This window comes from Tachypleus tridentatus, chromosome 13 (assembly GCF_004210375.1).
Source record: "Tachypleus tridentatus isolate NWPU-2018 chromosome 13, ASM421037v1, whole genome shotgun sequence".
Taxonomy (NCBI): domain Eukaryota; kingdom Metazoa; phylum Arthropoda; class Merostomata; order Xiphosura; family Limulidae; genus Tachypleus; species Tachypleus tridentatus.
In genome coordinates, this window is record NC_134837.1 from 232,566,316 (window position 1) to 232,592,640 (window position 26,325).

A 26,325-nucleotide genomic window follows, 5' to 3' on the forward strand; every position below is an offset into this window, starting at 1 on the left:
CATTATGCATACATTCTTTATAAGAAAATTTGTGTAAAGATCTATGTAGTAATATTTCAGTTATTTTGCAGACAAATAAGGGAAAAATTAACCTATAAAAATCAGATAACAGAAATCACAATGTAACTCCACAAGCACAATCTCAATAGCATCATAATTATTTTCCTCAATGAAAGCATGCATAATTAACATAGAAATCACCCATAAATATGCCCCACAATATAGCTACCAACCTGTCTTACTTTATAATAATGAGTATTATAATTATATGTAGTCTTTCATACAAGGAATTAATTTAACGTCATTCTATACTCAATATGCAGAGACCTTACTATTATTAATGGATATATATTTCTTTAGCATGTCGCCAAAATATAGATACCCTAACAATTTTTTTACGAAAGTCCAAGAGATCACATAGTAAAATTTACAGATCAAAACTTTTTAGTTCAGTAACTGTTAAAGAACTATGCTGGAAATTTTGTTCTTGACCTTTTTTTCCTATTTTGAAAATTGTTTCCTTTTCTCAGACACACATTATAATATTGTAAAGACTGCAAACTAATTTTGAAAGGATCCTAATCAAGAAAATACATTACTCTGAATTTTTGAGAGAAACAAATTTTCTTTTGTTTATGAATTAACTATAACTAAGATATATAGTGTTTAATATAATAATATTTCTACGTTACTTTACCTAGATATATTGTTTTACTAGCTGTAAAGCACCTACAAACCAATTATTACTAACCATCACAATTTTTCACTAGTTTTAAAATACTTTGTAACAAATCATACTATAATTATAGCCTTGTACTAATGTATTACAGTGATTACAATTTGCTGTTTTGTAAGAAGTACCAGTCCATTAATACAATATACAGAACTTATTCTTACTATTAACTATAACCAATCAGTAATAATGCAGTTTTTTGTAAAAAATAACATTCTACCTTCTCAATACAATCAATATTACATTTCTACTCAGTCAATAGTAGCTTTTAACCATATAATCATAAAACATTACAAGTTGCAAATTATTTGAAAATATCTTTTTATGAGCTAGGAATTAATGATTACACTATAAAATACAAACAGTAAGTACCCTTTAAACATTTAAGAATTAACAACATTAATATTATACCTATGAGGAAGTGCATTTCTATCAGATAATTATTCAAAATAACATCTTTTTCTCAGTATAAAAGTACTTAAATACCAATAATAACAAGTTTTTACAACTAAGAAAAGTTTATTTCTCAACAAGCTAGGAAATGACAATTTATCAGAAGCATGAATACTGAACCTTTACAGCCATTAACACTTGCATTTTATTACATGCTATTGTTTGCAAAAACTTTAAATTATGATTTGCATTACCTCTTTATATGTAGGAAAGTGTTTGATAACTTCCTTATTGTCCTTTTCTTCATCTGGATGTTCATTTTCATGTTTAAATCCTTTATATTCAAATAAACTTTCCTGTTCTTCCTGCTTTGCTATTCTGTCTTTTTCTTGTTCATTCCATACCGCCACAAGCTTTAAAAGAATGAGCTGTACTGTTTTGAAAGCTGCAGGGTGTTCCTCCCACATGGCACAACTTATATAATTAACAATTTCCAATAAGGAAGCTTTATTTAGGTTCCAGACTTCTTGGTTTATGGAGTATCCAGTTGAAGACAAAGTTAAAAGTTTTCTAGCAACATGTTGAAGTTCACCATTAGCTGTAACTAGACTCATCTTGAGAGGATTGTTACACCTATCACTGATGTAAGGAAAGCAAGTAGCAGTAGAAATGTCAGACTCCAAGAGAAATGGCCCCTTTAAATTGTAAAATAACTGTATAGATCACTGTACAGTTTTAAACTTTCTATCAAATTAGTTTGTGTATACAGACGTATATAAGAAAGATCAAGAAGCAAAACTGAAAAATAATTGAGGATATTAGGTAGTCCAAAATATATAAACATTAAATGCACATAAAAGTATCTCTGGCAATAAAACACAAATTTGGGATGGGATATAATACTATGTTGATTTATTAACACAGCAAGGCAGACAAAACTATATCAATGTATAGTTATTTGTTCAAGAGATAAAATTATTTCAAAATATGTAAGCAGCAAATTAACTGCTATTATGAAACAAAAATGAATGCAATAATAAAACAAAAATTGATTGTTAGAATTATTTTCATATGCTTCTATAAAATATCACTGTATAGAAATGTTTTGTTTATATAAACATCTAATTATTAAGATTTCTAAGGTAGAATAATGAAGAATAAAACCTTAAACAACATTATGAAGTAATGACAAACGACAAGCACCTTCAACTGTGTATAGTTTACCTAGAAATCAAATTTTTTATTTAAACAAATGTAGTCACATTGTTTATTCTAATGTATATCCATGTTATTTTGACACTTCATTTGGTTGAATCACCATTTTTGTTACCTTAGCATATTTTATGTCTGACAAAACACTTTGATATCTTGTTAAATTTCTTTTGGTGCATACCTTAATTTCAAGTACATCTTTGGTCAATAATGAAGCTACAATAGAAGTTAAGTTTTCTATTCCATGAAGAACCTGAAAGCAAGACATTTTAATTGTTCAAATATATTATGAAAATAGAGAATTATCTGACTTTTATCATAGAAATATAATATTTTAGGATTTTGTGGAGAGTGAAAAGCCAGCAAGAGCTTTATCAATATAAGTTAAATTATAAATTTTCGTCAGAAATTAGGTAGCAATAATATTGTCAAATTTACTTGTACTTTAAGAAATTAATATTACTCAAACATATGACTAAAACCAAATGCCATATGATCAAAAGGAAAGGAAAACAAGGCTCTGTACACTTGTTACTAACTACCATTTCATGTTGAAACAATTTTACTTCGCATAAAAAATATTTTATTTATATTTTACCATTACACAGAACAAATATAAACATCACTCATCATCTATGACTCCATTCCACATTACACAATACATTTTTAACACTACTTATGTAAGCCCATTTCAAATTATTAAGCAGATTTTTTTTACACTCCAGACCCTACTAAATATGACTAAGTATATTTTATTAAATAGCCTTACTTTATGACTTACAGGACTTTCTATATATATAATATATTCAGCGTATGTTGTCTAATACTATATAATATCTTCAGAATACATAGTCTAATATTATATATATATAGGGGCTACCTTCTCACAGCCACCATTAATTTTGGTTGAGAGACTAGATAGATAGCAGCTAATATATAACACTCAATATTATATTTTGTTCTACAAATTCACTCTGAGATATCTGAACATACTGTGATTAATTCTTTAAGACTTAATCAATTTTTGTCCAGATTCTCTCCTGACATAAATCTTTCCCTCTCCTCTTTGGTTAAAAAAGTTATATTTATTTGCATGTGCTCTTTTATTCAAATAAAATGTTTATTTTGTATGAAACACATTTTCAGTATCTTTCCTCAATTTAATTAAGTCTGGTCAGAGTGGTTTATCTTCTTACCTACAGGTTGTCAACACATCTAAGAATATAACATATATAGTTTAAACTCACCTGTAGAACCCCTACAGTGAAGGGAAGCATTAGATCTCTGTACAGTAAATACTCTTTATGTAATCCCTTAATGAATGTATGCTGTGAATTGATCCAAGTTTTGATCTGACCAAGATCTTGTTGTGCTCTGTCATGATTTATCACCTGCTCAGAATCTATGGATATTTTTAAACTTTTCAGTTTAGACAGAAGAGACATTATGGTCTCATTAGCCCCAATAGTTGACAAGTATTGGCGAATTTCACTCATCATTTTCTCAAACTAAATAGAGAAAATTAAAAAAATATCATTTGTGTTTTAAAAAAAAAATAAAGTTTGACAGATAATGCAAATTTATACGTATCATCCAGACAACAAATTATTTATGATGTGTCACTTTATTTATATTAAATAACTGTCATAAAGATATACTGGTTGAAATTACTCATATCTTAATAAATGTCTGAAATTTTAGGAAAGCACTTTCATGTGATTGAATTATATCACATTTCCTGCAAAGAAACTTTTCCTCACTGGTATAATTTAGCTGGCTTTTCTTTCAGAAAAATACTGATAGATGGTAGAAATATTTGTTCTTTACCCTAGTATAGCATACTCACATAGTTGAAATATCTAACTTTTCCTTTAGAAAATGCTAACACTTACAATTTTGTTTTTCCTTTAGATCAAAACGAAATTCACATTACTGAATTATTTAACCTTTTTTTAAGAGAATAAAAGACCTTCACATAACATAAATTAATTTTTCATTTTGGAATCTTTTACATAGTTCAAATATTTGTTTTTCCCCTTAAGGTTTAAAACAAAAATACCCATATTTGAAGTGTTTGTTTTTCCTTACATTAAAAAAACAACAACAAAAAAACACACAAATATGTAATTTTTTTCTTTTGTAAGATACTATAATATGTATATTACTTTATGATATTTGACCATATCTTCAGGAAAGCAATACTGTTATGTGAACTACAGTGGACAAAAACAAAAGTGTCCTCCCCCAAATGTTTATTTCTTATACCTTTTGTTAGATAACAGAAAATTATGTAAAACTACATGTTTTAAAAAGTACTCATTGAGATCTGTTCAACTACGATCTCAAATCCTAATTTTAACAATGACTTTTGTAAATCATTAAGCTTTTCATGATTTTAGTTGTATATTCTCAAAAAAAAGTGTTGTGCACTTGCTATAGGTTTTTAGATCTTATTCCAATTAGCCTATAAAATGATTAAACAAGTTTCTCTGCAATAATAAAATGTAAAATTGAAACTCAAAATATATGAACCAGTTTCACAAGTTAATATTTAGTTGGTATTCTCTTAGATTTCAGTACTCCTAAACATCAGTGTGGCATGCTTTCGATGACTTTGTACAGGCATTCTTGATTGACTGCCATCCTTTTTGAGCACTTCAAAAAGTTCACCTTCCATGTCTGGCTTGTGATCTTTCATCAATCAGTTTAATTCAGCCCATAAATTTTCAACTGGATAGATATCAGATGATTTACCTTGTCATTCCATCACATGAATTCTCTAAGACATCTTTTCACAATTCCAAAATTGCAGAGAAACATTTTGATCATTTTGTAGCTAAACTGGAATAAGAAGATCTAAGACACTACAGCAGGTGGACATTTTTTATGTGGAAATGTAATTAAAATTATGAAAAGTTCATGTATTTTTGAAAGCCAGTTAAAATTAGGATCTGAGATCATATTTGAACAGATCTTGTAGTGTGTTCTGAAAATGCAGTTTTACATGTTTTTCTGTTATTTAATAAAAGATACAACAAATTAACAATATTTTCAGGGAGGGGGGAACTTTTTGTCCACCCCTTTATATGATTTTTCCTTTCTTAAAAACAAAAAAACATTAACATAGTTGAGCTCTTTGGCTTCTGCTTTGAAAAAGTATATGAAATTGAAACAAAGAAAACTAAGTCAAGGAAACAAATATTGTTTTGAAAACCTGAAAAGCAGAAGGTCGAAAGGCATTCTTGCTCTCTAAATCATCAACTTTCTCTTTTAACTGTTGCAGCTTTTTGTTCATTTGGGAAGTGTGAGGATGCAGGTCACATGGGTTATGAGCTTGAAGCTCTTTTCCAGTTGAATTTTTTGATATCCAGTTACGAACTGCCAGATTTATAATGATGTTTCTCAGCTGAAATGAATAATAAATACATTATATAGCTCCTGGCATTTCTAAAAGTGCTTTTATGTGCAAAAGCTTCAGAATATTTTCAAACTTCACAAAAATTCACATTTAATTTCAATTCTATCTCACCTCTTCTTTATGATATTGTAATTTCACTTGATTTTTGTGGATAGGGTCAACTGTTTCCCAAGGTGCCAATAACATTGAAGTCATCATTCCAACATTAACCCAAGCACATCCAAGTTCCCAAGGAGCACTAGTATCTGTACATATAAATTTCTTCCAATGAAATAAGTGAGATAATTATATTTAGATACTTAATTTAAAAAATATTGTTAGCTTTGGAAAACACATACAAAATATCAGGTACAGGACAATGGTGACTGTCAAGGTCTGTGTACTTCTAAAAAATTATGAGGTAACCCCCTTAAAAGATAACTGTTCATCAAAAAACAGTCCTATTTTCCATAGTTGACTAAGAGATTGTAAACTTTTAACTTCACTTTTTAAAAGCCATAAAATAGGATTATTAAATTTGTATAGTTTTAAACAAACTTAATATGAGCACAAAAATCATTGATTGATGGAATTTGTTTCCTAGTAACCACATTAGTTTTCACACATACTTCAACAAACACAAAACTAAATTTAAAAGCTAGTTAAACAATTCCAAAGATAGATAAACTATGATCTCAAATTTAAAACATCATTTTGAAAGAGGTGGATAAAATAATGATATCCTCAAACTTAAACAAGCACAAGATTTGCCATAAAATTTAACATTGTTGCTTAAAGCTGTAACCTACAATAAGTTCCATGTTCTATATTCTGAATTCAATATTCATAAAACGTCCAAGGCACTACTGATATTCACATTTTATAACAGTAGTGCACTTTTCTTTATTATGTGAAGCAAAAACAAATACTGTTCACTTTATTTCTAATTAGTTTAAAGTGTTCTCCATTTTTTTTAAATGACAACTTTTTGGAAGTTATAATTTTCTGATATTGAAAAATTCTAATTGGGTACCAATATTCATGCAATAGTAGGAAGATGGCTCCAAATTGTAAGGTGAACTGCATTCTGATATCTCACTCCGTTATCGGTTCTTGCAAATAGGAGGATATCATATCATCTGCAGTTACATAATGCCATTGCTTTACCCTGTAACTGAAATGTTATTGTGTTAACTCATTCAGCAGTTTGCCTTCATAGTCAACCACACCAGTGGTTTGGAACAGGACAGTGGCAAAGACTCCCATACTCCACTCAAAGAAAGGAGAGCGACAATATTGTGTGGAGTAAGGAAGAACATCATTACATCAAACAGTGCAATGGGTGACCACAAAAACCTCATTTTAAAAAACAGACCATACCAAGTTATTCATTCCAGGTTTGGCAGGAATGGGCAGCAGTGCTCTTTGACTTTACCCATGCAGTTCATGAATAGTACAATGTGGGCATGTAAATGAAGCAAAATATCACCAGGGCATGAACTTACAACTGATCTTGTAGAACACAAGATCTTAATGGGAAACATATAAAGCCATGGAAGTCAAAGCAAGAAATACCATGGGTGGACAGAGCAAATTTTGAGTTCAAAAATACTTGGTCTGTCATCACTTGCCACACAGCAGGATCCATGAGATAAAGAACTAGAGAAAGGCCCCACAAAATGAAGAAAAATATAAATAAAACATACTAGTAAAATCACTTTTAAAGTGTGAAGAATGGCCACAAGTGGTAAACAAACCCCTGGTGTATAGAAAACCATGATATGATTGAGATAGTAGGAGATAAACATATGGGGTATGTGGTCCACATGCCAGATTGCAGAATCTCCTCCACTGGATGATGAAGGAGAGAAGCAAGGGAAAAAGTAAAGTATCAGATCTGATGGGAAAGACCCCTCAAAAAATTCTTGGAGGAAAAAAGTAGGAAGGAATAAACTTATTAAACCAAAAGACAGACCCAACTACTAAAGGTATAAGGTGAAAGATCACAAACGGAGGAGGATTGTCAGGGGATACAGAATTCAGAATTTTTAACCCGGAAGAAAACAGGACAGGCAATTTAACAACAAAGAGTCTTGACTAGGCCAGAATCCTACCTGGATCCATTTGAGGGTAAAAATAGAAAATAACAGAAAAGGAGGAACTTCCCTTCCAAGATCTTCAGAAGAAAGGAACAATCTGGATAAAGGAGAAGATAGGTAAAGTGATAGAGGGTACATGAAATGTCAATGGTAAACAAATCTAATCACATACATCCACAGCCTAAGAAAAGAAAATATGTTTTAAGGAAAGATGAAACATGGAATACAAGGAAAGTGATTCAAATGAAGGTAAAGCAAAAGAATGGAGAACTGCATTAACATTCCAATCCAGGAGTGTAGGTCACCTGAGTGGGCAACGTATGTGAAAGGAATGTATGAGCAGGGTAAGAATAAGGGAATTAAAAACTCTACACCACCTGGAAAAACAAAATGTATGGGATAAGGACACCCAAAAGTGATGAGGCTGAAGACCCATGGTAAAAAGAACAAAAACAGGTGAGAAATTCTACAACAAGAGCCACAGTAGACCAGTCACCAGAAAATATCCCAGTTGTAGACTAACAATGAAATACCTTCAATCTGCATTGGTACATCTTCATAAAAGATGCATAGATGGATGGAACCAGCTAACAAGGAAGCATCTCAACATGCAAAATTGGATCTTGTCAAGGACTGAACAAAAGACAGGAGTAAAGATGCAGGACATGAATGGTGGGATGTGGATACCAGTGATGTCATCAATAACCACATTCCCAAAAGTGATAAAATTTCATGAGCAGTAAATGACTGAGCCAAGAGGACATAGCAAACAATACTTCCATTGAAAAAAGCCTTTAAGAAGGCTGGGAAAGACTGATAGGAGTGTTGATCAAAACTACTAAATAGACAAGATACCAAGTAGATTTGAGGAAGGACTTCTCCAGCTTGATCACCAATCCATCTGAGTCACTACTGAAAGGAACTGCCACAAATGACTGGCCAAATTGTGTTCAGAAGGAGTAGGAAGAAACCAGTCATCCATGTAATAATGAAATCACAGCCCCAGATTATTCTGCAAAATATGTAAGGTACTGAAGCAAGTCAGAAGGGGAGGGCCTGAAATTAACAAACCACTTCCCTGAGATCAACAAACTAAAGATAACGAAGAGACTGAGGTGATAACAGTTCATGCAGGTAAGCACTGGAGACATCCATTTTGGCCATCCATAATTCCAGAGAAAACATCCGTCTCAAGGAAAGAGAAGATTCCACAGTGAAGCAGGTTATTGAAACATAGGGGTTGGGGCAAGATAAATTGATTACCAACCACCGATCTGTGGTTTTCTTGGGGGCAATGAAAAGGTGGGAATAAAAACCTAAGGAAAGATGGGGAATGGGTTTGATGAACTGCTGCAAAAGCAATTCCTGAAATGTTTCAGACAAACATTGGCTGATCACAGGATCTTGAGGAGAAAAAAAGGAAAGTGGGTAAGGAGAGATGCGAGGTGGGAAAATAAATTGAACAACAAATACTCCTGATAGAATCTGAATCACTCATTTTTTGTCAATAAAGAATGCCAGCAATGAAGAAACTTGAATAGCTAAGCTCCAACCACACCCAAACCCACAAAAGAGTCACCAATACTGATGGTGATTGGGGTGAGTCACTGGGAAAAGCAAAAAGAAGAAACTTCTGAAGTAGACAGGACATGTAAAGGCGGGAAGAAGGAAGATTGGACATTAATTGGAGATGCATATATGGCTCTCATTAAAACAAACAGGGTAGATTGTTGGACTGATGTCACCTGAGGCCTAGAGCTTTCGGAAATTTATCAAAAAGTAATGCCTCAGAAGTTTGACCATACATACATCCCTAAGATATGTTGAGGGTAAACAAACCCAAGCCAATGTAGCATAACCACCTATAAGATCCAAACAACAAAGAAACCACAAATGTAACACCAGAGCTGAAGAAAATATGTAGCTAAAGTGGAGAAAAGAAAAGCAAGGGTATTCCAAAGACCCTTGGATAGGAGATTTGTGAAAGAAAGATACTGTAATAGACTGGTAAGAGTTGTAGTTTTGAATTAAGCACAAAGCTACACAATATGCTATCTGTGCTCTGCTCATACCACAGGTATCAAAACCCAGTTTTTAGCATTATAAGTCTGCAGCCATACCACTGAGTCACTGCAGGACACTGGTAAGAGTAAGGCACAATTGAAAATACTGGGCATAGGTAACACTGACAGACAATTTGGGAGACACCCCTAAAAAGGCAATAAGAAACCTAACAACTACTGGTCTAAAAATGAACAGTAAGCACAATGGCAAAAATGTGCTAACTGATTTCAAGTCTGCAGGAGATGCAGCATGCTAATCCTCTCACTTTACTGCAAGTCAGAGTGATCAGCATGCACTTGAATTTCAGATACGTAGAAGTAGTCATATGAATCATGTGAACACGTCATGCTTCTATTGGTGAGATGATGATGCATGATGATTTCCACGAGAGACAAGTTAGAGTCTTGCAATTCCAATAAGGGTGAGCAGAAGACTTGTGTAATGCATAAAGAAAAAGCCTGCATATAAAGGGCAGAAGTAAACAACAATAGTTAATCTTATGAGAGGAGGTAAGTACCTTATTGGAATTATCAATTTCCATTTTGTTTATAAAAAAAAAAAATTTTTAATCATCTACTATTTAGTATAATATATATTAATGTTTCTGGAAGAAAAAAGCTTTATGTACAAAACAATTAATACTTTTATGAATCCATTTAAAAAAAAGAGCAGATAAAAATAGACTTACCTTTCATGTTAGTTTGTTTTAATCTTACTATTGAACTTGCTGACTTTCTAATAAATTCATAAAACTCTTGTGGTAGTTCAATGTTCTGATTTAAAACATCAAGATCTTCCTGTGATGGCAGATTTTCAAAGGGTGCCACATGAGCATACTGAGATAAGGCTGATAGTAGTGTACAGAACCAATGTTCTATAATACTGACACTCTCCACTCTATTTAAATGTAAAAAGTTCTTTTACTGACTAATTGAAACTAGAATATTAGAAAAGATAAGAAAGGTGTTTAATGAAAAGAACCTGTTCAAGCAAACATGGAAAGAATAAATGACAATTAAAACAATTTTTTACACTTAATTTTGGCTATTAATTAAATTATTTCAGCAAAGTCAGTAAATTTATTTCAGGAATTTATTAAGAGACTGTTTTCATTTTTTTTTTGAAACAGTAATATCAAATAAGGAAGTATAATAATCATATAACAATAAAAGATGACAGAACCTTTGAGAAGAAATCATATCTTCCAATGTTGCTGCATTTCTCCAAAGCACACAAGCAGCTGTAGCCAACTCTTTTTCCTTCTCATCCCACAACTCAAGGCTAACATTTATGATCATATGACTGGACAAAAAGCTCAAGTTGTTGCCTTTTAGCAATGTTTCATAGGAAAGAAGTAAACAGGGAGTGTCGTGTGTCACAGCATTCTATTAATAGAAGTCATATGAATAGTTCTGTTCTAACGTATTTGAAGTAATAGAGTAAAATAATTCTTTAAATGGTTTGATTAAATTTTGTAAGAAAATTTGATTAACTGCAAAAATATATTTTAATGGTAGATGAAAAATTATCTTCTACAAATTTCTTAACACAAAAATCTTTCAGAAACAAGTTCAAAGTGAATGTTATTACTTCCTTTAGATGACTAAAAATCATTATAATTTATCATAAAGACTATCAGCGAGAATTTCAAGAGTAGCAAAACAGTTAGCTACAATAAATTACTCAGATAATTCCATCCCAAAGTGATATTTGGTGTTTCAGAGCTTTACCTTATAGTTTTCCAAGATACTTTTTTCACACAGAAGTGTTTCTTGTGCTTCTTCAGTAACTTGTCTCCTACACTCTCTAATCCACTGATGTTTTTGCAAGTGTAGAAAATACTCAAGATACAAGGGTGTCACAATGTTGGAAAGCTAAAGAAAGAAAACTGTGAATAAAGTTTAAGAAATCAAGAATGTATTGTATTAAAATGAATGACTAATTAATCTAAACATTCAACTTACATTTCCATGTATACTCGAAGCTTCAACATTATTAGTATTTTAATTTTTAATAGTTTTTATTCTGGTTTGATAAGCATGTTACTGATAGGAGAACATAGAAAAATTAGGGAACCAAATTTAATGAAAGTCAACATACTTCATCAAATTACATTCCTATGTAATGAACAGAATATATATACCTTTGTTTAAGTTTGTTTAGTATTGATTAGTAGTTTCATATTTCATAACTTTTATAGTAAATTTTATGGAAAATTATTATTTAAACAGGTATGATGTTTCAATCACTATTGTGATTATTTTCTAGTACACAAGTTTTAAGGGTAAAGAAATTTTGTATTTAAACTAAAATTGTGAGAGTAAATACTTACATGTACGAATATCAACTTATGTTGATTGACAGTTTATTTATTTTCATAGATTAAAAAACAAACTATCTTAATTTAAACATATAGAAGATTTTGTAAGGAAAATTATGAATTTCTGAAGCAATAATGATGAAACTAAATAAGGAAATAGACAATGCCCTGTACAGAAAACAACAGAATATGTCATAAATCATGAACAATTTGTTAAAAAGAGGATATGACAGATGAGTGTGGCAAGTGATCACATTTTCTATGTTATGACTCTGTATACAAACAGGACTGAAAAAAAAATGTTTACTCATAAAATTAAGGCTTAAACCTTGTTAAAATGTGATTATATTTTGTTGCCATGTTTATTCCTATACATTGATAATATAATAGTTTAAATGAATTTTGAATACAACTCTGTAAAAGATTGTGACATGCACTTTGACCTATTTGATGCAAAAGGGTTCATTTGAGGTTCATATTTTAGTACAGTGTCATTCTATTCAGAAAAACTATGGTTGTGTTGTTTGGATGTGTAAAGTGTTTTGTTTTTTCATTCTGAGTAATGTTCATATTATGTACTGTTTCACCTGTGTGAAAAGCTGGGCAATCATTACACTATACTTTGTAAATGTTACCTAGAAAGGTGGATTTATATTATAAATTCAAACAATTCCACAACGAACAAACACTGAGGCATGCATCTTATATCTTTTTGATTCATAACAATCCAAGACATTTCTAGCCTTACCCACATTTTTCTCACAAGATCATCCACATATTCATATTCATCCAATTTTTTTCATTATGTAAATAAATGAATAAACAAAACATTGACCCATGCAACTTTATACACACATGCATGAAACTTTGAAACTTCCAGTTCCATATTTTAAACACATTGTTTACTCAGTTATACTTTTGATTCAAACATAAAAGCTTTCTTTACCATTATAACCTGCGCACTTGAGAATAAATACACCAGCATTACGTGTGTATGAAACATTTGCTTAATATTTAAATATCAAACAAATACATAATTACAAAAAGAAAATAATTAAGCCATGAATTTGAGCTTACCTGTACTCCCTGTTGTTCAGTTAGAAAAGTCAACAAAGCTATGTTTTCTGCAGATATCAGTCCACAACAATACTGAAATAGCTGTTTTATACCATTAATGTAAATGTCTCTTACATCAACAATACCTTGATGATAACATTGTATTACATGGTTTAAAACCTTTCTTTCTTGAAGCACAAAAATAAAATTCCATAGAGGAAGTAGCTGCAATCTAGAAGAAATAGCTTTTCCTTGAAAATCATCCATTCCATAGAAGCTTGTTTCCATAGTTACAGCTATTTCAGTTGAAGACTTTTTCAGAGGAAGTACACTATGATTTTGCATCTCAGCTTCAACAGATTCCAAACATTTTTGTGCTAGAAAAATTTTTTTTTTTTAGTATTTACTCCAATATATTTTGACCACTACAAAATTATTTTCAATCAAAATACTTATTATAATTTAGTTCTATTACTGTTATAGCTGTCAGTGGAACTGGGTAATTAGTGAAATTGATTACTGATTCACTGCTGGATTTATTAATCAAGTTCAACTAATAGATTATTATTCTTACAGGAGTTGGATAGTTAGAATAATCAGAAACAGCAATAACTGGAAATACTAATTCCCATTAGTTGTTTGTTTTTGTGACTTTAAATTTAATTGATCAAATCTTAATTTTCATTAATTTATTAGTTTCTGTAACACTAACTAATGCTCATTGGTAATTAGTAATACCAATTAGCTGATTTAGACACCCAGCTGTAGCTGTCTACTTCTAACCCTAAAAAGAATGCAAAAACAACAACAGTTTCTCACAAAATAAGTTTACTAGAGCATTCTATACAATTATTATCATATGATGAAAAAATACTTAATAAAACATATAGTGATTAGTTCAAATGTTAAGGTTATTGATGGCCTAAAGCATAACACATTTGACATAGTAACACACACATATTAATGTATAATTTATTTGTAGTATTTTCACATTTGTATAAATTCAATGACCATTAATTAATTTAGTGCTTACTAAATTACATTAAAATGAATCTTATAGCAACAAAATACAAAATTCACAACAGTAAGCAAGAAACTTAAGTACCTTTCTCAACATTAACATTAGATGTGAGGATAAGTTCTACAACTTCAGACAGCTTCTCAATCCAGTCTGGTGCTAGGGTTACTTTTATTTGTAGGTTTCTTCCTCCTTCATAGAAATCTTTTTGAGATATCAGGACATGGTCTGATAATCTTAAAACATTGAGAAACAGTGGTGTATTATTCTTTCAATACTGATCATATAACAACTTTGGTTTCATTTCTTTCTATAAAATCACCAAGCTACATAAAACAAATGCTTAAAGAAAAACAAGTATGCTTTAGTTGTTGAGTACTTTATATCATCTCAAAAATTAGAAAATCAGAAGGCCTTTCAGCTATTTACCGAATTGCTTTTGAATATAAATTGGCTTCTTGCTGGGACCTGAATGGGTGAGGAGTTCCAATAATCTGTTTTACTTTTGAACACAGTTTCTGATGTGTAGGGAGCTTCAAGGCAAGATCAGCCTCAATGTGTGAAACTATTACATTCAGCTGCTGATGTGAACTATACAAACACAATGTACAAACAGGGTTCAAACAAAATGAAGTAAATAAAGACACTGCAAGGACATGTAAATGAGATCAAGACCAAACACTGTAAGACTAAAGTTATTTCTCACAACTATTATGCTTGTAGTTTATTTGAAATATCCTCTTTATAACAATAATACGGCAAATGTTTACAAGCCCACACAAATTTTGGTGGTGAAGTTTCAGCACACATAAAAAACAGATAAACAATACTATTGTTATTATAATTAAACATCTGAACTAATCTTTGTTTTTGGTATTTAATTCTTTTTTAAGTTTCAAGAATAAATATATTTTGCTTCTTTTAGAAAATAATGAGTATACACAGCTTAAACTACTTTCTGTTAACCATTTATATTAAAACCTGCTGTTGAGTAAGATGTTTCACTCAATAGTTATATTTATATACCAATTTTGATGCATCTACAAACAAACTCATGAACTTACAAGATATTATATACAAGTTTAAGATATTCTTTTTGTTGCTTTGTCTATTTTGTCCATATTTCTCCCACAAGTTTCTACCAGTGATAAAAAATATCTGAATATCATAGATCCTGCTTAATGTATTATAATAAAGCCTATGTTGTTAGTTAAATTATAATTACTGCTGTCTCTACTACTAATTAACAAATATTTACCTATTGTTTGCCTGATCAGTCACTGTAAATAACGGAAGAATTTTCTTTTTCATCCAGTGCCAATGCAAAGCTAAAAGGGACAGTTGAACACACAGCATTTTTGGCTTGTAATGTTCTTGACAAAGATGACAAAAATGGTCAAACAAAAGAAGGCCTTCTCTCCACTGAGAAAGAATAGACATTTTTCCTTTTTTATTCTTAATGTAAATACTAAAAAAAAACACCTAAAAATAAATTATTTGGTGAAAGTTTGATAAACATATTCTGCATCAGTTTAGAAAAAAAAGAAAGTACTGAGATACGGTAATTCCCAAACTCATTTCCATTGCAGCTCAATATTGCAGTAAAACACTAAGATCTAGTTATCTTAAATTTCTAATGTGAAATGATTTTGATTTTTATCAATGACAGAATTAAAAATATAATGGTTTCTTTGATTCTCAAAATAGTTTTTTTTAAATCCATCTTTTATTTACAAACATAGTGATCCCCCACTGGTACAGCTGTAAGTCTAAGAAAGTACAATAAATACATATCAGTTTGCAAAATATAATAAAAATGGAAGTACAGCCTACATGTTCCAGAATCTTATCAAAAGTAAAACAAGATAGTCAAAATGTGTGTATCTTATAGACATTCAAATCTCAAATCAATTTTCACATTATCATAATATTTCATGGAGGTTAATCATATTTCAATCCCTTGCTATGACTTATCATTTTAAGAAGTTTCATAAATCACAGAATTTTCACATTTAGTTTTAAAACTGGCAATCACTATTATACCTATGAACAATCCTATAAACATATATGTAAAAACGGCTTGTTTGGGTTGAGAAAATGTTTTACCTCTTTCTTTCTTTGTGAACCTGACAATGACTAAAGAAGGTCGAAACGCTGTTCGCTCCTCTACGTAAAAATTTTTATCAACCACAACATGCCATTTTTACACGTATATTTTTCTCTACAAGTGGATTTACTCGACATCACTGAATCCTATAAACATGATTTACGTTATCTCATTTTATTTTACAAATTTATACTTTTTAAATAATTTTTGAAGTCTTAATTTTTAACATAAAACTATAAATACTTCATTGCCAAAACAGTGCCCCAAAATCTTTAATTTTGATAGAAATATTTCCCATGCATAAATTACTATTTATTACCTTCCAGAAATTACTGTTACTACATGACTGACTACTGTATTTAAGGAAGTTTTCAACATTCTCTGAGAACAAAGAAATAAATGGAACAAGATGACACAAGACAGGATGAGGCACTGTATCCACTGACAGATGACCTTCTCTTACAGCTTGCGAAATCTCAAACAAAGATGAGAAACCCATCTTTGTGGATATGTGTTTTCTGGTGTTATTGCCATAAAAGCACATAAGAAGTGAAAACCTACAGAGGAATGAAATATTAGTGTGCAAAATAAAAAAGGCATGTTTTGGATTTTTAAAAAATTATTTAAAATAAAATCATACAACTCATCCTTCATATACATATTTTTAAGTTACTTTTAAATCATCTAATTTATCATATTTTAATTAATTTTATTTTTTAATTATTAATTTTATCTGTTTATTAATTTGTTTTCACCAGAAATTTTCTTGTATTCTGATATATGTAATCAGTTCTAGTTTTATTCTACAGCACTGTTCCAACAATATAATTTTAGTTATTCTAGAAATTTTCAAAATTATTGTTTTCTATTTCTTAACCAAACATACTGTTCTTCTTCGTTAACCCTTATATCTATTGAAATGTCGAAAGCTACCTTACATCAAACCAGATTCAAGATATTGATATTGCAAAAATTAATTATTAAATTACTTTAATTTTGCTTTCTTGTGAAATTTCATTTATATAAAGTAAATCACAAGATAGGGCCTTATTACAAAAAAATAAATAAAAAAAATCAAGTTTAAAATGTCATGAAACTCACCTATTTGCTGTTGATGTACACAATAATTCCAGATGTTGGAAATGTGATTTAGGGCAGAACCAGCCAATTGGGCCTTGCAGTTTCTTTAGGAGAGAAGGACAGTGTCTCAAGTCAAGTGGCAGTTGCTCTACTGAATTTCTTATAGATTTATCTTGAATAATAATATACATCATTAAAACTAACATTCAACAACAAAGAATAAACAAGAGAAAAGCAATGCAAACTGTACAGCATTAAAGAAAATAAATAAAAAAATTAAATTTTCTTGTCAGAAAGTACAGTTATACATTTCAAAAGTTGATACAAAATCATACAATCATGATACACATATCACATATACATGTTTTCTCTCACACACATATATATAGTACTTATGGAACAGGTTTATTAAATTTATATTTTTACCTAATACAACATATATTAGTAGTGTTATTAAATTGGTTTTATCCAACTTCTAAGTTTTCAACCTGACAAAAACACCTTTATACAGAAAAAAAATGGTGATCTGTTGCAATTTCTAAGTTATCAGTTCTGCAAAAGTTATTTAAACCTCTTTGTCATATTATAAAATAATAGACATTCTTGTAAAAGTAAATCAGTTAATAGACAGTACTTTAATACTAAGTCTTCAGAATATAGTTTGTCATTTATAACCATTATCTTAGTGCACATTAGTTACTTTAAATATATACTGTTATTACAGATACAGTAAAAAAGTTATGATAATTATAGTAAATTTACAAAAATCAGGTCTAAAGAAGTGTTAAAATCTGAACTATATATGCCAATAAAAAGGTTGATGTTAAGTATGCAAATATCGCTAGCCTAATCAATTGTAGTTATTAATGCATAAAACAAATATTATAGTCAAAATTCTTCCTTAAATCTCAACTGTCATCCTCAGCATCCTCATAGTGTTGTATATCAGTATGGGTGATTAAATACAATTATGATAGCAATGCATACAGCACCAGCATTGCAATATTGATAGAAATTATGTTGATACCTTAAGTACATTTATTTATCTGTGTTGAAGCATATCAGAGAAAGTAACTTTTAGTTTTAACTACAATATTTATCTAGTATACCAGTAAAACACTGGATTATAATGTGATCTAAACTAATCAATAATTGTAAGTATCAATAAACTGACTGAAGACTAAGTTGTTCTTTATCAATCATTAATATTTGAGTTTGCAAAAAGGTAAGCAGAAACATTTTATATTTTAAATACAACTATAATATGAACGTTATATGAACTCTCATCATACCTGCTACACAAACAAATTCTCTGTTCATATGTGAAAGCTGCTCCACAATGGGTGACTTAAAGGTCTTTATTAAATGTTGATTTAAGTCCATCAACTGACTCAGCAATTTCTGCTTTTCTGTTAATTTTTTAGTACATATTGATGTTAGTAAATGGTTTAACCACTTGTGACGGAGTTGCCAGTCTTCTGCAGATGCTGTTTCAAAGAAATTTAAGGTTCCCACTGAAAGAACTGCTTGCCAGTCATTGTTATCTTCTATTGGATAAATAAATTCTGTGGTACTTTTTGGAGCATCTGGAAAACTTCAAGGAAGAGTTTTACACTGTAATTAATTTCAATTTATTTTACAAATACATGCAGTTTAAAAAAGGCAATGAAAATTACATTTACTTATGCAGAGTCCTTATTATACATTATGTTCTGAAGATATTTTAAGCATTGTACTAATAAACCATTACTCTAATTCTTGCTTCATTATTATTAAAATTTAAAATTTCTTAATCTGTAAATCTCTAAAAATAAAAGTAAACTAAAATCTGTAAGTGCATGTACAATTTTTAAAAACTAGGCTGTGGCATGCAACAGTGCAGAACACACACAAGCAATGCTTTGACAATTCCAAATTATACCTGTTTTTTAATCAGTGATTTGAATTTTTACAAAATATTTTATAGCATTTATAAGCTTTAAGAAAAGTTATACATGTACTAAAACCTGATTTTTTAACATACATTAAAATGGCAGTTAACTGCTTGTGTATGGTTATATTTGGGGAAACTAAACAACATCTTAAATACAAGTTTCAGAATAAATATAGATTAACTACAAATAATGCACAACACCTTGAATTAGATTCAGCAAACTCTTCTAAGCTGTACACCAAAAAACTTCCTTCTTTTAGTATATTTGCAAAACAGCTGTCATAACAACTTGATTGAATAGGGGGTGTGGTTGCGATGATGTGGTTTGACTCAACCGGAAGTACAGTGTTGATGTTGTGACTTGAGCAGCTCTCTATATAATCTTTGATAATAATCCTTGCTTGCTATAAAGATAGAAGCAATCACTGGAATTTTTAACCCAAACTCTTTCTGCAAAAAGACATTTGAATTACACAATACCAAAACTAATCTAAATAAATAACTATGATAAAAAAGCAACTGAATTAGAGAATATCAATTTTAACTTCGATAAATCCCTTGCATGCAACAGTATTTACATAGCACAACACCAAGTTAAACTCCACAGATCCTTTCTTTATACAGTACATAAATTATAAAATATCAATTTTTAACTTCAATAAATCCCTTGCATAAAACAGTATTTAAATAATGCAGCACCAAGTTAACCTCTATTATTAATTCTGTAAAATAGAAGTAGAATTACAGAATACCAATATTAATTCAAACACACACCCTCTGAAAGATATAAATTTAACTACAGAATGTTAATTTCACCCTCAAAAATATTCTGTGTAAAATGGCATCAAAGTTCCTAAAATAATGTTAAAAAAATAATGGAAAATTTAATATTTAATTATGTGCATATGTATACAACCAGCAATATGACAAAAAAAAGAAGCCTCATACAAACAGGCATGTTATTCCTTTCAATATTTACCATTGTTTAAGATGCCCTGTGTATGGCATTCCTAATTGTTTACATGGAGCAAGGTTTGAATCATATATAAGGTAATGAAAATGGTAATGTAAACAGTTATGGAAAGTAACTACCACTGGAATGCCACCCCTTAATTGTGTGGAAATGAACTGCATCAAAGTAGTCATTTGTTGATAGTTTTAACTGCATGTAGGAATTAAAAGCCTGGTTTGTCAAGGATACTCATGCAAAATATTGCAGCAATATCTCACCTCAACAGGAGCTGTACATAGACTTTGGAGATGATATACAAAACTGATGCTGTTAATACCTGAAGTTAAAGGTAGAAAACAAACTAAAAAAGAGACAATACACTTTCAGAAAATAATCGTTATGAGATGGATAACAGTTACGTACAGATCTTGCCAGTGATCTTGTTGTAATACATCCAGGAATGAATGATATCACAAGAGAACAAGACACACATTAAAACAAAGTAGTCTCAACAGACGTTTGGCTGCTCAAAAACCACTGCTGAAGAGAGCTAAGTAAACAAACTGATTGAACCAGGAATGAACAGATGAAGACACATGTCCTTATATTCCTTATAGAATAATTCAAATATGAGTTGTTTTGAAATAATTAACAACTGTTTGATGGCAAAAGATTAAAAGTATCATAATCAACATACAACATCTATAACATCAGTGATCCACAGTTTTCCAGCAAAACTAAGATCAAAAGCACACAGCAAATGCAGTGAAATGATATTCTGACAGTAAAGAGCTTGGTGGAACACTCACAACAGTTGCTTGACCTGCATAAAGTTCTGACATGAACATTCTTGAGACTGAATTGACTTACATAAAAACTGAAAGTATCAAAAACAATTTGGCTAAGTTGTGGGGAGTAACACAGGATATTTGAAACAAGATTTTGTAGTCACACATAGGTAACTACATGGCACTTTGTGAACAAGACGTAATACTTTGCATAAAACAAATGGGTCACAACAATTCAACAATGCACTGTACAACTTAGTTGCTTTTCTTTGATACTGCTTTGTAACACTAATATACTGATATGTAATTGCCTTACTAACTCTGTCTGTGACTCTTGTATGTGCCTCACTCCTGTGTGACCTTCAGTATTTCCATTTATATACAACCACAAATGAATTGTACACTGATTTAATTAAATGCCTAAAACCCTATCTTACACATGGAAAACTCTGCAGATTAAACATGCAAGTTACTTGTAATCTCATTCTTTGTAAGCACGTGTATATGCAATGTTAAAGGACTAGCCATCTCTATCATGTTTCAGTTCCATTAACCCTGAAGAATTTGAACTATAGGGGTAGAAGAAAATGGTACAATGACATTCCTGCTAAGATCATCTAACATTTTGCTCTATTTTTTAAATAGTGTTCATATCATGCATTATAAAACTTCTCTAATTGGTGCTTCTGTGTTTTGGACCAACTAATGATATTTCAAACTGAAGCTTTAATCACTAACATGAATCATATGGAGAATTTTTAAAAGTGTGACAGATATATATGTATTCAGAGATTTATTTCTAAAAATAAAGAACATTATGGTTCACTGCAAAAATGATTATAATAAATTCATAATATAAAATGGTGATCTCTAAATAACTGATAGTTCACAGAAAAATTTGAGTATATAATCAGTTGTAAAATTAATACAACTAAAAAACAAGCTCCAATAAAAGGTACAAAGATAATATTAGCATCAATGAAATGTTGAACCTTGTGTTAGGGCTTGTCTTTTACACATAATGTTTCTATTTATCTTAATTTAATTAAATTCTACATGTTTTATTAATTGTTAATATACTTTTTTTAAAAAAATCAATAGAATATTGTGATTGTATGTAATTAAAAACCATTATTCAAAGATTCACAAAAGTTTGAATGACGATCATACTGTAAACATCCAAATGTTTATACATAGAAATGTCGATATATCATTTTTATCAATTTACTCAAAATAGTCTCTGTGGAAAACTACCATCAAATTATGATCAATATGAAGTATGATTTATAAACACAGTACACATGTATGAGTAGATTAACTACTTAATTTATTGACACTAGCACACTTATGCAAATAGATAAACTAATAAATTTGCCAACAATATGCTTATATTTCTGTCCACTACAGTTGTACATTTGTTATATTCAATAAACATTTCCAAAGTATAAGCAAAAGTTAGTTACTCCATGAACATAAACTTAGATCTTGCCAAAGGTACAAATAATAGACACTGCTTATTTTTGTAACATAATACTGGCTTGTTACCAAGTGTTTTAGCACAATTTTTAGAATTACTTTATTAATTTGAACTTATTTCACATGCAATTCTAGATTTATAAAAAAGATAAAATAAGAGAGAAAGAAAGTTTCATCCCATTCATGACACTCATCTTTAGAAATACTGCTTACATTATCTATTGATCCAGAAAATATGCCACATAATTTTAAAATAAAGGTTTAGAATAGTATCTGAACAATTCGTGATGACAAGAAAACTCACTTGTAGAGAAAATTATACATTTAAAAAAGGGCTGGTCGAAACATTGTTCGCTCATCTACTGATGCTTTCTCTACCCCTACCAACAATTTTTAAATATATGAGTATCTGAACAGATAATATCAGTAAAAATAGTTAATTTTAAAAAGGGGAATAGGTAACATAATAAAGTACAGAAACAGGTTGAATCAAAATACAAAGTTTATATTTTCAAGTGTACAACTAGGGACACTACAAAAAAGCAAACAATTAAAATTAGAAACAGTGTCTTAAACATTATTTTTGCGAGCTCCAAATCCCCATTTTTGTATAGATCATTGCCAATCATGTTGTTTCATTATAGCACATCTGTCTAAGTGTTTTAGGGCAAAATCCCATTCGAATGGCTGTAGACTTGGGAAACATTAAAATTGATATCAATAATAATATGAACAAATAGGCAAGTTTTGATTTTGTTTAATGATTGTAAAATAACTTATTTTGCTTACTACAAATCTCTGAGTGTTTTTAACTATTGAAAAAGGATGGTTCTGAGAATTGTTGCAAGACTAAGTTTGCTTTTATAAGGTGGTTTTAGCCCCAAATGTTGTACAAGAGATTTTAGAAAATTTCTGTGCAATTTCTATTAGGGATCACTATTGTGGTTCATAATACCAAAATTAAAAAAGATGAAATGAAAAGATAAGAAAACAAGCATTTTATTTTATTGTTACTTCCACCACTGCCCCAAGAAAAAAAAAAAACAAGGAATATTGTAATAATACTAAATATTTGAATTTATTTATGGTGCAGTTAAAAGAAGTTCTGAAGGAAGAAAATCAAATCCCAGCTATTTTGGGGAGATCTTTCTTACTGATGATTAAATGAAATGAATCAACATTCTTTAATTGCATTGATGTGAATGTCCTTGTAGAAATCTCTAACTTTTTTTTTATTAAGTTTGTGGTAAATTATCCTGTATCTTTAAGGCATAGGAAACCATAAGCAATGCAACCCAGGATTGGTCACAATATATTGCCATGGCTAAATGTATTCAAGAGACGACCAGATCATGGGCATCAGATTTTTTAAAATTTGTTTGTCTGTTGAAATTTAAGTAAACAAAACCTACACAAGGACTATCTTCATTATAAATCCATAATTTTGAAATGACAGTCTAGATATTTTGTTAACACTACCCACAGTTTTTAATATTAAACATTGGGATTTCACTCTCATTCATATAATCCTCATAAGATCTCAAACTCTGGATGGATGCAAAGTAAATTCTAAAATAAGTGAACCAATAACTGAACATAAACCATGGGGCCTCAGCTCTAAACCCAGACAAGCTAACCACAAGGCTATGCTTTAGTCACTAATGAATAATACAGTATTGATATTAATTAATGAATTTTGTTTTACCTCTTAACTCATAGAATTGGAAGAAAGACTTTTAAAATTTGAGATATTCGATTTTTTGTCAAGTCTGGTATAATCTGGAAAATATAAAATACATAAATAAGGTACCTCTCTGATAGTATGCTTTAATCGACCTTTCACATATACACTTTCACAAGCTTCTTGTAAAGCTGACAATGGGTCAATTCCTCTCTGAATATGTTGACCACACAAAACAGCTGACTGTAGAAGATCAAAGAGCATTGGTCTCTCAGATCCTACAAATAAAGATGTATATTAATATTCAGTAAATTGCTACATATAACATCAATTAAGCAATAGTTAAATTAAAATATGGCTTTGAGATTAGAAATGTTCATCTACTTCACAAAAATATTACATAAAACATTAAAAACTTAGTATTGTGATAAACTTCCAGCTTTTTGTTTTTCTACAAACTACTGCATAATAATACAAAATATAAAAAGCTTAATACTTTATTTTAACAAAAACCTTCATATGAAAGATAATTTGTTCATTGACAAGCTGAAACCCAAGCTTAATGTTAAGGAGCTGAGACTGTCTCTACACACTTGACTTTATAATTAAAGATTTAAAAATTTACATTCCATACAAATAAAAAAAGGGGAGTTCTGCTGGAAATAGATTGCAAGGAAGAAAATACTCACATATTTCTAATGATATACTTTTGATTTTCTTTTCTTTTGAAATTTAGAAATTGTAAACCTAAAAATGCAGTGAGCTGAATTTTACAGTTTTTGACACACCAATTTGAAATTATATGAGCTAGAAATATGCAACAAACATGTACTTTGTTACATGTATTAACAAGTTTTATCTACATAATGGGAAGTTTAAGTATTTTTAATCACAAAATAAAAATTACAAAAGGGGATACAAAAATGTAAGTTAGGGTTAACAGTTTGGAATTTTTTTTATTACTTTACTTAAACATTAATAAAATATATACCAAAACAAATTTCAAATCTGAACAAATTCAGTTTTAATTTTATTTTACAGTTGATTTGCATGAAAAGATCAGACAGAATGTTAAAAACTTAAATGTTGCTAACTGCCCTCAAAAACACTAGGTACAGGTGTGGAAACAGTTAATATTGCATTAAATCTAGGATTTACCTTTTTGCCTATCAACAATACTTTTATGAAGAAGAAGAAGGTGTGTTTGCAGCTTAGGGCTTGTTAATCCAACACTTTTCAGTAAAACTTTCATGTCCCAGGAATCAGGGCCTTCACCTTCTTCCTGAAATTTAGAAAAATAAAAGAAATAAAAATTTTGCTATTTTTGGTTTACAAAAAGAAAAAAAAACACTTTAGATTAGCTTCATGAAATTATTATTAATTTTTCTAAAAGTAAACAAATTTATTTAAAAATGTTTGTTAGTTTTTCAAATAAATGCATTATTAATAACCGATTTTAATTTGCTTCACTTATATAACAATGTAATACCTGGTTTAGAAAAAAACAGGAAAACAAAAAAGGTAGAACTTAATTTATTATGTCTTTAATACTGACAGTATAGTGCAAAAAGATGAAAATAAAATGGTGAACTCAGATTAATCTTCTCATAAAAACATAATCTGATCACATCTACAAAGCAATAAATCTGTACTTTTATGAAACACTAATAATTATGTCAATAATAAAATGCCCACCTGTGGCACAGCGATATATCTGTGGACTCACACCACTAGAAACTGGGTTTTGATGTGCATGGTGGGCAGAGCACAGTCAGCCCATTGTGTAGCTTTGTGCTTAATTCCAAACAATCAATCAACAACAAAATACTGGTGTTAAAAATGACTTACTAATAATCTAGTGAGGTTTCAGTATGAAAAAAGTATTGATTGTAATTTTAAAACAGTTTCAACTAATGATAAATTAAATAATGAATATCAAAGAAAACTTACATGAATTTTAACATGCCAAAATAATTAAGTGACAGTATGTATATCCTGCAAACTTTATTACAAACA

The 26,325-nt window shown here is 30.0% G+C and overlaps 1 protein-coding gene across 3 annotated transcripts in view; it reads right to left on the bottom strand.

Annotated features, from left to right (window-relative positions):
• LOC143239260 (midasin) overlaps nt 1–26,325 on the bottom strand; it is a 217,603-nt gene that overhangs the window by 48,022 nt on the left and 143,256 nt on the right. For all 3 annotated transcript variants that reach the window (XM_076480175.1, XM_076480174.1, XM_076480176.1), the window contains 18 exons: nt 25,468–25,591; nt 24,439–24,587; nt 19,614–19,816; nt 18,772–19,073; nt 17,501–17,651; nt 16,719–16,956; nt 15,551–15,714; nt 14,722–14,883; nt 14,380–14,528; nt 13,296–13,651; nt 11,629–11,772; nt 11,081–11,283; nt 10,587–10,795; nt 5,868–6,001; nt 5,553–5,744; nt 3,586–3,846; nt 2,520–2,591; nt 1,381–1,821 (listed from right to left, as the gene is read on the bottom strand). In XM_076480175.1, the coding sequence (XP_076336290.1) occupies nt 1,381–1,821; nt 2,520–2,591; nt 3,586–3,846; nt 5,553–5,744; nt 5,868–6,001; nt 10,587–10,795; nt 11,081–11,283; nt 11,629–11,772; nt 13,296–13,651; nt 14,380–14,528; nt 14,722–14,883; nt 15,551–15,714; nt 16,719–16,956; nt 17,501–17,651; nt 18,772–19,073; nt 19,614–19,816; nt 24,439–24,587; nt 25,468–25,591 (3,654 nt within the window). The remainder of the gene's footprint in view (nt 1–1,380; nt 1,822–2,519; nt 2,592–3,585; nt 3,847–5,552; nt 5,745–5,867; nt 6,002–10,586; nt 10,796–11,080; nt 11,284–11,628; nt 11,773–13,295; nt 13,652–14,379; nt 14,529–14,721; nt 14,884–15,550; nt 15,715–16,718; nt 16,957–17,500; nt 17,652–18,771; nt 19,074–19,613; nt 19,817–24,438; nt 24,588–25,467; nt 25,592–26,325) is intronic.